Source organism: Dasypus novemcinctus, chromosome 9 (genome assembly GCF_030445035.2).
Source record: "Dasypus novemcinctus isolate mDasNov1 chromosome 9, mDasNov1.1.hap2, whole genome shotgun sequence".
Taxonomy (NCBI): Eukaryota; Metazoa; Chordata; class Mammalia; order Cingulata; family Dasypodidae; genus Dasypus; species Dasypus novemcinctus.
In genome coordinates, this window is record NC_080681.1 from 65,344,846 (window position 1) to 65,357,960 (window position 13,115).

Genomic DNA, 13,115 nt, shown 5'->3' on the forward strand with positions numbered 1-13,115 from the left:
TTGATTGGTAAAGAGGAAGGACAAGAACCCATCGGGCTCCAGTTTTCATTACCTTAAAGGAGAAATCACGGATAGAAAGTTCAAATCAGGATTAACTAGGAAAGAGTTAAAAGATGTTTGGAAATTTTAAAACACACTTTTTAACAACTCATAAGTCAAAAAAGAAACCACTGAAATTAGAATATACCTAAAACAAAACAATAAAAATACAATGTATTATGGATGGCCACTATTACTATTCTTGTTCAATATTGCTCGGAAGGTTCTAGCCAACGTAGCAAGACACAGAAAACAAATAAAAGTTGTAAGGATTAGAAAGAGAATCAAAATGGTTTTTATTTGCATATACAATTATCTATATAGGAAACCCAGAAGAACCTACAAATAAATTATTAGAATTAATATGACAGCTCTAGAAGTCAGCTGGATATAAAATACATCTATAAAACTCACATTACAACAGTTAGAAAAATGTAATTATAAAGAGATTATTTATAATATCAACCACAAAAGTAAAATATCTAGATATAAATCCCAAACACATGGAGGTCTTTGGGGAAGAAAAGTACAAAACCATGTTAAAAGTACTAAGGAAATGGTGAGCTATACCATATGTCAGTAAGTAAGAAGACTTATTATCACAAAGTTATTCTCCCCAAATTGGTCCATAGCTTCATTGTAATGCCAATTAAAATCCCAAGGGGGTTTTCTTCCAAAATTGGACAAGTTGATTCTAAAATTCATATGTGAGAGCGGAGGGTCAAAAATGTTTTCAAGAAAAAAAAGTATAGCTTATGTCACCAGATATCAAAAATGATAAAACTAGCAATTAAGATAATGTGTAGAGGCATAGTGATAGATAAATAAACCAGTGGAAGCAAAACAAACTTGCCCATACATGGAAACTTGACTAATCACAGAAAAACACACTGCAAACAAAGAAAGAAAGGAAAGATTGTTCAATAGATAGTGCAAGTACATTTGGAAATACATATGGAGAAAATATGAAACTGGATACCAATTTCACCTTTAACAGCAAAAACAATCCCAGGTGGATTAAAGTCTTACATGAGAAAGGCAAACCAACAAAAGGTGTAGAAGACAAAATAGGAGAACATCTTTACGTCTATGGGGTAGAAAAGAATTTCTATAACTAACCTTAAAAGCAGGAACCAAACAAGGAAAGATTAACGTGTAAAAGTTGACACCATTAAAATAACACCCCAATTCTCTAAAAGATATCACAAAGCAAGTGAATCTACAAGCCACAAACTGGGAGTTTATTAAACACAAAACTTCAAGGGTCTCTAATGTGGGAAGCACTAGCCTCATGTGGCTATTTAAATGAAAATTACTTAAAATTATATAAAATTTAAAACTTAGTCACAGGTAGCCACATCTCAAATGCTCAGGAATCACATGCGGTTAATGGATGCTCTACAGTTAAGGAATATTTCTGCCATTGCAGAAAGTTTTCTTTGACCGCACCAATCTAGGAATATGTATACAATTTTTTTAAACTTCTAAAGTTAAAGAAAAATGACCCAATAGAAAAATGGACATGGCATTAAGAGGCATTTTACAGAAAAGAAAGCCACAAAAATGTATCATAAAAATGTAAAAAGTCATTTCAACCTCATTAGTAATCAGAGTAAACAAATTAAGCTCATTAAATACCATCTTAGACACCCCCAATTGGCAAAAAATTAAATATCAGGCAATATCAAGATTGAAGAGGATGTAGATGAGAAAATGTCTAGTATGGTGCTTACAGAAGGTAACCCATGACAGCTATTTTGGAAGCGGTGGTGTTGTCCAGTTGCACTGAACATTCTAGTACCATAAGAACTAACAATACTTTAGAGCAGTGATTTTCAATCTGGACTAAACAATCCTCCATCCCTACCCAGAGGACTTGGAAATGAGAGGACTTCACATTTCCCCCCTCCTCCCCACCCAACCCACCCCCAAAATGCCCTACTGTCATTTAATAGGCAAAGGCCAGAGATATTAAAATTCTTCTATTACACAAATTATTCCATCCAAACTCTGCACTAGGAGATATAAACAACAATGTTCATAGTATCACTACTCACATTGTCAAATACTAAAAACAACCCAAATATCGTCAACAGTAGAATGAATATATAAATTTCATATAATGGAATACCATAGAAATAGAAAATAAATGAACCTTAGCTACAAACATGAACATAGGTGATTCTAAGGAATTTGACGACTAGAAAGTAGCAAGATTTATGAATATAAACATGATGCTTTATATTTACATAAAGATAAAAACAGCAAAATTAATTATTTGTGGATATACATACATGTGGCAAAAGTAAAATATGGTAAGGGAATGATTGAAAAAAGAAAAGACTAAGTGAGGGAAAGAGACCTCTGGGATGATCACCCAAAGTTCTTCTAAATGCTGGTAATATTTTATTAATATTTCATTAGCTGGGTAGCTGTTCATCTTAATATAGTTCTCTAATCTATACACACGTTTTATGCATTCTTTGCATGTTTGAATTAGCACACTTATTTACTGGCAGGGATACTTGACCTTTCTGAACATCATTAATAATACTAATGCTACCTTCCCTCATGGAGTCATTCTGAAGCTCAAAGAAGATAATACAAATGAAAGTGTGAGTGATCATGGTGGGGATGTTTTACAGAATAGGGACTATTTATAGACTAGATAAGCATTTCTCCCAAAGATCTCATCCTGAACTCTTTCCAGGATCACAGAGTCCAGAGATCCTGGGCAGTTATTAATCAAGTCCAAGTGACATTAAGAGTCTGCTTTCTCACTATAGAATGGGAATGACCCCTGCCCAATTCAACCTGCAGGAGCATCATCATAATGAAGGGATATCAGACATTATTTATTATTGTTTATTTAACAAACGTGCACATAGCTAGCTAACTAAAGCAATGATTTAAGTCCAAGCTTGCTATTGTTGTTGCTATGGTGAACAGAGTACTGAAAGGGTCTGGAAATCATGTCATAGAAGAAGAAATTATTTAGGATCTGGTTATATTGAAAGTTTGCCTGAATAATGCAAGACACGATAACTATCTCCAAATACTAGATGGAAAAGAAGCATAGAATGTATTTGTTCAGGGTTCTTCCAGAGGGCAGTATTAGGCCTTTTGGAGAGAAGTTAAAAGTACAATCAGGATCAATATAAGGGCAAACTTGTCGCCAATCAGAGAGGAGACATGCAAAAGACTGTTGGTAATACTCCCTCACATGAATTATTTTCAGATAAAGGCAGAGTTTCACAGGAACTCCTATTTTGGACAAAAACATGAATTTACATGTTTTACAAAATAGGAGTTGTGTTATAATAAAAAATTATAATGTAAATTTTTACATTATATATAATTTTTAAAATTATTATTGAATATTTAACAAACATGTATATAGCTAGATAACCAAAGCAATGCTTGAAGTCCAAGAAAACAAAACAACTTTCATGTTTGAAAACAGCAGAAGGAAGAACTTGTATCTGTTACTTCAGGGAAAGGAGCAAAACCGATATCCCTGGATCAGTTTCCTTAAAATGTTATCAAATGGCCTTTGAGCTCCTAAAAACTTCCCTCAAACATGTCTGTATGTGGAAATCTTTCCCTATAAAAATGCTTTTAAATTTCATGACCCTAAAGCACTCTCCACTATGCCAGAATAAAAATATAGTAGGGATTATGAAGACTTGATACAGTAAACCACATCACATTCATAACAATTAAGGTAATTCATTTTTTTTCTTCAGTCTAATGCTGAACTGGAGGGGGTAGAGCTCAGTAGTTGAGCACCTGTTTACTGCCATAAAAAATAAATAAATAAGAGAACCATAACTTTATTCTTTAAAAAAGAAGAATCTAATGTTAAAGAACATAATGCACAAACATAACTGCTTAGGCCTTCTCAACGTAACCTGCAGAAACTAATGAAACATGCCAATTTCTATAAACAGGAAACACTAAACTTTGAAATTAAACCACAGTAATTTATCATAAATAAATATCCTATAAATGATTTCACTCTAATCATGCTTGCAAAGCTTTTTCTTCTTACAAAACACTTCTAAAGTTTAGATAAACTCAAGTTGTTTTCCATGAATTAAAATGGCATCATCTCAGAGTTTAAATTATTGTATATTTTACTAAACTATCTTTTTAGTCTGTGGAAGCACTCTGTTACAGCATCTGGTTTTTAGCTTGGTTCTGTTTTTCACTTAAGTTTCAAACCTAGCTTCAAATTACCAGTTGACGGTTACATACTGTAATGAAGTTGGTGGATTAGCTGAAATTAAAACCCAGAATCCTCTTTAACACCCTTGTTTTCAAGCACGAATCAATTATTTATGACCAAGTTCACCAATACTGTTTTAATTCAGGAGTAGTCCATTTGAAGCCAGCCATAAATAAAGTAAAGAGAATCTGGCTTCAATACTTTCGGGCCCTGCAAAACATTGAAGGAAGATGGAAGGAAGCAGAGAAACAAAGGAAGAATACAAGAAAAGAAGAAAAGAACAAAAGCCAACATTCACTGAACTGCTTTTATGTCAGAACCTTCCACAGACTATTTTATTTTTAATTTCATTTAATTTTTATTACTTCATTTTAAGTCTCACAAACTCATAAGGCAGATATTATATTCCCCTTATTTAACATTGGGAAATTGAAGCACAAAGAAGGTAAATTGCTTTCCTGAGGCAACAGAGTAAATAGGAAAAACAGAATCTGACCTGTATGTGTCTGATTCTAAAGCAATTTCTCCTATATCAGATGAAATAATTTCTAATATTTTTACATTTTAGTTGATTAGGATTTTTTTGTTTAAAAGGAACTAAATATTTCCAAAGTACAACATGAATAGCAGAAAACCATCCACAAAATTATTTCACCTTCTGAGAACTTGAACAGCGAGGTTGTTGCCATTACAGTTAAGATGCATATGAAATTATATATATGAGAACCAGAGGAAACCACAAATGGACATCACTTAGAGTGATGAAGCAACATCCAAAAGCAAGACAAAGACAGAAAATGTAAAGTACTTACTAGCCACTTACCTGCTGTACTTCACTTTCTCCATTTGAGATTTTCTCAGTGTACACAAAGGAGTTGAATATCCTCTGCAATGAAATGAAAATGAGCAAACATTAGATCTTCTAAATATGACAGCTATTTTCTTTGTGTGTGTGAATAATTTGTTTGCAGCACAAACAGAATCAAGTAGAAACATTTTAATTAAGATATAATAATTTTACAAAGAGAAATTCAAATATCAGCCAAAGTTAATCATGCTCCTATAAGCAATACCCAGGCAACTCTGTAGAGAAATAAACCAGATGTTACACTATATTTTTCATTTTCAAAAATACACTTAATTATAGATTTCCGGAGCCCATGCCTTTTTATCTGACTGGTGTAATTTAACAAAGTTGTGTTTCTCGTTTTAAATCCTGTACTCTCTGAATGTGGTAATTGTTTACAGACATTAAAATCCAATGTCATAAAGCTCTTTAAAAAGGATTCTTTCTATATTCTCTCAAGTCCCTGTCCAGTCCGTACCTACCCAATGTTATCTATCCCCTTCATTACCAAGTACCCCTTCAGGAGAGTAACATAATAGGGCTTGTCAAACATGTGCAACCTTAAGAGAAAAGCTGGTTCTGACTTGCCAGGAAATATGACAACTGTGCCAAGACATTAGCCCAAACTATGGCACACAAATGCACACATTGTTCCACTGGTGTCTGCCCCGCTAGCACCCACTCCTCCAAACATTGCCTGTATTTAAAACGTCTCTGCAGTTATGGCTTTACCAAACCTGACCATTACTGAGCAATCATAAGAGATAAGTATATAACAAACAAAAAACCATGAGAACACTAGATTGGGATCTGCATGAAGTGTAAAAAAATAAAAATAAAAAAAGAGCAGCAGCTTCATCATTTATACTATAGCTTTAAAGATACTCCTGGAACTCTCCAGATGAGTAAGGAATCAGACCTGGAGATGTCAGCCAAAACTGCCTTTTTCCTTTCTTTCCTTCTGCCAAGGATTTGTCAGCATCTGGGACAGCATCCCAGGCAGCCTAACACACCTGCACGATTGTGGTGAGGAAGTGTCAAGTTCATCCAGTGCTGAAAATTCTAAGCAGAGTGCAAAGAAAGAAGATCAAACTGGGGTAAGAGGGCAGACAAACTTGGGAAGGACTGGGGTGGAATTCAAATCTGGAAAATTATAATAACGAATTATCACAGTGCTTCCCATCATATTCCTCATTCGCTCTATAGGTATTTATTGTGCTTTTCTTTCCTAAAAATGACTCTGATGACAGGAAAGGCTTTATTACAGATATCTAATAATGATGATGATGATGATGGTGATATTGGCTAGTATTTATTGTTTACTATGGAGCAGACACCATTCTAAACAAGTTATATCTATTTACTTATTTAAGTCTTATAAAATCCTTTAATGGTAAATTCTATTACCTCCATCATATAGATGAGGAAACTTATAGGTATTTATTGAATGCCAAATGCATTGCAAACATTGTGACTTGCATGCATATGTGACTCAATCTCTATAACAAATTTATTACAGCTTTAAAGATTAAAAAAAAAAACACTCTTACAGGTTAAGTCACCTGACAAGGCTGGGATCTGAACCCAGGCAGTGTGACTCCAGATCTGGGTGTTCTTAACTCTATGCCTCAAAACAATTTGCTACAAGTTTGCTGGATACATATATTTTTTTTAAATTCCTGTCAGGATCTAATACCCAAATATAATGCAGATGAACAATCCCATACGTGTACTCCAAAATGCAAAATTCTCCGTTAATCAAAAGTTTTCAAATAACATATTTGTCAGCAAAATACAACATAGCCTGAACTTACCGGGCAGTAAAACCTAAGCTGAACAGATACGTGGTCACAGTCTTTACTAAGCCTACTTAACATGAATACTCATGCATGTTTCTGCTGTTGCATTAATGCATTTGATTACGAGGCTGACCCAGACCTCACTATGGGTGTTTTATAAGTAATTCTGAATCCTGAAACACATCTCATTTTAGGATAAGGAGTGTGAACCTGGAGAATTCCAAGGCTACACCTCTGAGTTCTCAGGTTTCAGGTGAACATCCTGGGGCTTTTAGGGACTGGGTCCGTATCTGACACATCATTACCACCCACACGCTCAGATTATTTCAATTTTTATACAGTTGTGTCTCCAGAGCTTGATGAGCGCCATCAATTTCTATTTCTTTTCTGGCAGTGATACTCCAAATGCGCAGCATCTGTCTCTCCTGACTGCTAAAGCAATGGATGGAGTTCTCCAGGGAAGCAACCCACACCACACTGCTCAGGCCATCACCCACCAAGGGCCCATCATAATGAATATCAGATCCCTCCTTCCCCTTTCAGTTAAAGGAAGGTGGGTTCAAAGAGAATGTTTCCCTGGAAAGGCTCACAAGCATGTGCTTTGGCCCCTATAGTACTCATTCATTACCTGAATTATTAATAATGATTGCTAATATTTTTATGTAGAACTTTTTATGGCTTATGAAGCATTTTTATACTCTCTACCCCTAATTAAGGTGGGTAGGTTAGAGAAGACTTAAAAAGCAAAAAAGAAATTTTAGATGTGAATGAACAGTGGTCATTCTGTAGAGCATCTATTTTACACAACCCTCTAAGCACCCCAGCTGTGAAGGATGACCTGTTAGGATCAGAGTTTGAGGCTATAATCAAAACAAACAAGTGTTAGCCCCTCCCTAGAAAAAAGCAAAACAAAATAGCTTTAGCAAGGAGGTCAGTAGAAACTAGACAAGTAACTCAAGACATGACCGCTCAAGATGAAAAGTTCAGGTTTATGTGTGCACACAAGATTTCAAGGTATGAGTGAGTTTCCAGGAAGCTCGGAACTAGGTCAGTGGATAGTAGCTGGCGTTCGGAAAACGTGGGGCGTGCTAAGGTCCAGCTCTCAAACACCTAGTCCTGTGTAGTTTAAAATTCTACATAAGTTATCTCATTTGATCCTTAACAACCTTGTGTGAAACCACTTTTTACAGATTTTAAAGGCAAGGCTCAGGAAGCAGATGTGGCTTAAGTGATAAGGCCTCCGCCTACCATACAAGAGGACCCAGGTTCAATCCCTGGACCTCCTGGTGAAAAAGAAGAGAAAGGGTGCCCGCGTGGTGAGCTGAGCACCCACATGAGTGCCCGCGTGGTGAGCCAGTGCCAATTCGGTGAGCTGAGTGCCCACATGAGTGCCTGGGGGTGAGCCGGTGCCCATGCAAGTGAGTCATGAAGCAAGATGATGACGCAACAGAAAGAAAGAGGAAGGGGAGAGTCAAGGTGAAGCACAGCAGAGATCAGGAACTGAGGTGGTACAATTGACAGAGAACCTCTCTCCACATCAGAGGTCCCCAGGATTGAATCCCTCTGAATCCTAGAGGAGAAAGATGAGAAGAGAAGACAAAAAAGAGAAATAGATACAGAAGATCATACAGATAATGGACACAGACAACAAAACATGGCACGGTGGGGGTGGGGAAAAATAAATCTTTAAAAGAAAAAAGGCAAGGCTCATATATACCACCTAAAATGCCCCTTTGAAACCCACATTCAGATATATAATTCAGTGGTATTAATTACACTCAAATGTTCTGTTACCATCACCACCATAATATGTTGCTAGAAAATTAAACAAACAAACAAAAAACCCCAGAAAACCACAACATAGTACTTTTCAACATAATAGTAAACTCTAATGTAAACTATGGACTACAGCTAATAGTACATTATAATAACTTATTTTTTAAATTTTTATTTCTCTCCCCTTCCCCCTCCCCTCCAGTTGTCTGTTCTCTCTTTTTTTTTTAAGATTTATTTATTTATTTATTTCTCTCCCCTTCCTCCCCCAACCCTGATTGTCTGTTCTTTGTGTCTATTTGCTGTGTCTTCTTTGTCCGCTTCTGTTGTTGCCAGCAGCACAGGAATCTGTGTCTCTTCTAGTTGCATCATCTTGTGGTGTCAGCTCTCCGTGTGTGCGGCGCCATTCTTGGGCAGGCTACACTTTCTTTCGCGCTGGGCGGCTCTCCTTATGGGGCGCACTCCTTGTGCGTGGGGCTCCCTTACGCGGGAGACACCCCTGCATGGCAGGGCACTCCTTGCGCACGTCAACACTGCACATGGGCCAGCTCCACATGGGTCAAGGAGGCCCGGGGTTTGAACCGCGGACCTCCCATGTGGTAGACAGATGCCCTAACCACTGGGCCAAGTCCGCTGCCTGTCTGTTCTCTGTGTCTATTTGCTGCATGTTCTTCTTTGTCCACTTCTATCCTTATCAGCAGCACGGGAATCTGTGTTTCTTTTTGTTGTGTCATCTTGTGGTGTCAGCTCTCTGTGTGTGCGGTGCCATTCCTGGGCAGGCTGCACTTTCTTTCACGCTGGGCGGCTCTCCTTATGCAGTGCACTCGTTGAGCGTGGGGCTCCCCTACCGGGGAACACCCCTGCATGGCAGGGCACTCCTTGCGCACATCAGCACTGCGTGTAGGCTAGCTCCACACAGGTCAAGGAGGCCTGGGGTTTGAACCACGGACCTCCCATGTGGTAGGTGGATGCCCTGTCCATTGGGCCAAGTCCGCTTCCCAATAATAATATTCTCATCAATTTAACAGAGTTACCACACTAATGTAAAACATTAAGAATGGAGCAGGTATATGTGAACTGTATATTTTGTGCATGATCTTTCTGTAAATCTACGATTTCTCTAAAAAAAAATGGCTCACAAATTAGAAAATGTATCACAGGTAAAAAATTTTTAAAAAGGAAGCACTGAGGGAAGCAGCTGTGGCTCAACTGTTTGGGCTCCCGTCTACCACACGGGAGGCCCTGGGTTCATGTCCCGGGGCCTCCTTGTGAAGGGAGGCTTGCCTGAACACTGTGGAGAGCCACAGAGTGCTACCGGCCTGCAAGCACAGCAGAGAGCTAACTCAGTGAGGTAACGCAACGACAACAAAAAAGGGAGACAAGTAAAAATATAGAAGAGCATGCAGCAAATGGATACAGAGAGCAGACAAAAAGCAAGCCAAAAGGTGGGGGGGATAAATAAAAATAAAATACAGACACACAGAAGAATGCACAGCGAATGAACACGGCAGACAGCAAGCAAGCCGCAAGGGGGGGAGGGATGAAAAAAAAAAGGAAGCACTGAGATCTGATCCTAGTAAAAACAGTATTTCTACTGTGTTGAGTAAAAAACAGGTATTTCTTTTAGTGAAGTGTTAAACAAATGTATTCCCATCACCTTTTCATTCAGGATACGAAATGTAATACCTGAATGTAGGGGGGGAAACTGGATTTGTTTTTGTTTTTTTTCCTGTCCATTTTATAGTGTGTTGGCATAACCTTACATAGGTGACCAAGTCAGAGGTAATTAAAGAGAGTCCCAAAAAGGCTTTGTTTTTTACTACTTTCTATTGGTACATGAAAGTGAAAGGAAGAGAACACAGGTTTTCTTAATTTTGCTTAATTTGATAGCCAGAAATTCCAAATGATATACTTAGCTGACATTTCGGTAACTTCGGGGGAAGACTTTCTTGATTATTAGAGGACGAGAAAATGGAAATGGAAAAGACTTCCTAAACCATGAATATGGTAAGTGATTCCAACAGGTCAGCTCCTTCAGTCCTCCTGGATGACTGACTCCCAGAAATGGGGTTAAGGGCTGGTGGGCGGGTGGGCATTCTATTCCAATCAGCTTCAAGTTGTCACTTTCCTTATACCAAGTCCCAGAGGGACCAAAGGAATTCCAGAAATCTGAACTCTTCATTTAACACCAACCAGGGGAAATCAGGAGTAACTCCTCTATGTACAAGTGCCTGGGAGTGAAGGCAAAAATACCCCCACTTCTGCCCATCCCTCTTTCTAGGTCTTTATGTTGGGTGAAATAAGCCAGACACAAAGGTTCAAATATCTGTGATTTCACGGACATAAAATAATTAGAACAAGGAACTTCAGAGAGTCACAAACTAGAATACAAGTTACCAAGGGCCGGGTGAGGGTAGGGAACAAGGAGTAATGCTTAATTAAATTGTACTGTTTGAGGTGAGGGAAAAGTTTTGGTAATGGATGCTGGTGATGGTGGCACAACATTGTGAATGTATTAACAGCACTGAATTATATATTTGAATGGGGTTTAAGGGGAAATTTTAGGTTTTATATATGATACTAGAATAAACATTTTTAAAAAGCCTATAGGACTACGCAATACAAATAGTGAACCCTAAACTATGGCATAGTAAACTATGGACTACAGTTAATAGTATGATTATAATAATATTCTTTTATCAATTGTAACAAACTTACCACACTAATGAAAGGTGTTAATAATGGGGAAGGGGAGTATACGGAAATTCTATTTTCTGCGTGATTTTTCTTTAAGCCTACAGCTTCTCTGATTTGAAATGTTATACTTAAAAAGTTCTGTTCAAAGGCTAAAATTAAAAATATGCTTTCATGCATAGTAAAAAGATTAAAATGTGGGGGGGGGGGTCACAAAAGTTATTTTAAAAAGAATTATTTCATTGAATCCTCTTCATTAGTTAAGTTTATTTCCACAATCAAAAGAAACAACAACAGAAAACATCTTTTCTATGCTTATGAGAATGGTGTACTTTGACCTAAAAACAAAACTGGCATTTCTCTCATTAAATGCACATACTTTGGAACACTTTAGTTCCTTCTAAAGCTTTTCACATGCTTGACCTATGACCCAGCAATTCCTGTCCTTGATATATACCTCACAAAAATGTGTTCACACACTCATCAACAAACAACTATGAGAATGTTCATAGCAGCACTTCTTAGATTTAGCCCCAACCTGGAAAATGCCCAAATGCCTATTAGCAATAGACAGACAAATAAACTGTGGTGTTTTCACAGTAGAATATTTAGTAATGACAATGGAGCAATTAAAACACATCAACATGATGATTCTCACAAGCATAATATTGAATAAAAGAAGCCAGACACTGAGAACACATTGTGTATTCCCATTTACACCAAGTTCAAAAGCAGACAAAACTAATCTATCCTGCTAGAAGTCAGGATAGTTAGTGGTTACCCTTTGTGGGAGACTGAAGAGAAAAGCACAGGAAGAAGGCTTCTGGGATGCTGGCATGCTCTGTTTCTGGATCTGGGTGCTTGTTACGGGGAATGTGTAGCCTATTGTGAATTCATCAAAATAGCACATTTTTTATTGTTCACTTTATTGGACATATGGCATACTCCAATAAATTTACTTTTTTTAAAGGTTTGTTTTATTTATTTATTCCCACCCTCCTCCCCCATTGTTTGTGCTCGCTGTCTGCTCTCTGTGTCCATTCACTGTGTGCTCTTTGTGTCTGCTCATCATCTCTTTAGGAAGCGCCAGGAACCATGTCTGGGACCTCCCATGTGGAAGAGAGGTGCTCAATTGCTTGTGTCATTCCTGCCTTGTTGTGTCTCTCATTCTTTCCTTTGTATCTCCTTGTTGCATCAGCTCACCATGCCGGCCCATTGCACTAGCTCTCTGTCTTGATCATCTTCTCCAGGAGGCACCAGGGACCTCCCACATAGTAAGTGGGAGCTCAATCACTTGAGCCACATCCGTGTCCCATAAATTTACTTTTAAAATACATTCTAGACAGTCCCTTTAAAATAAACCCTATTCAAATATTTTCTTATTTTTTAAAAACTATTCATACATTTTTAAAAGGGAAAGTTCAGAATCCATTAAGCAGGCTATTATACTAAAGAAAAGTCTAAGCGACAATCCACAATTCAGATGAAATTGGGACTGTACTAACTAGAGCGTCAGCTAGCAATTCACAGAGAAGGTCTCCTGAGCCTTCCTTGGGGCTACATATTAATTGCTCCCTTACATTCTAAGTACACTTACTTAGTCCCTCAGGTTTCCTTCCAGTGGGACTGAACAAACCTGAGTTTTCAGCAAGAAAAAAAAGTATTTTGCTTTAAACTTATATAAGTTAATCAAATCCCCTCCCCTTTGTATATTCTGTTCTCTTATTTTCTAAGC

General features: G+C 37.6%; 1 protein-coding gene across 1 annotated transcript in view; it reads right to left on the reverse strand.

Annotated features, from left to right (window-relative positions):
* The window catches only part of CACHD1 (cache domain containing 1), a 222,622-nt gene that overhangs the window by 131,457 nt on the left and 78,050 nt on the right, over positions 1-13,115 (reverse strand). Inside the window, exon 2 of the mRNA XM_004483667.5 lies at positions 5,091-5,153. Coding sequence (XP_004483724.1) covers positions 5,091-5,153 — 63 coding nt within the window. The remainder of the gene's footprint in view (positions 1-5,090; positions 5,154-13,115) is intronic.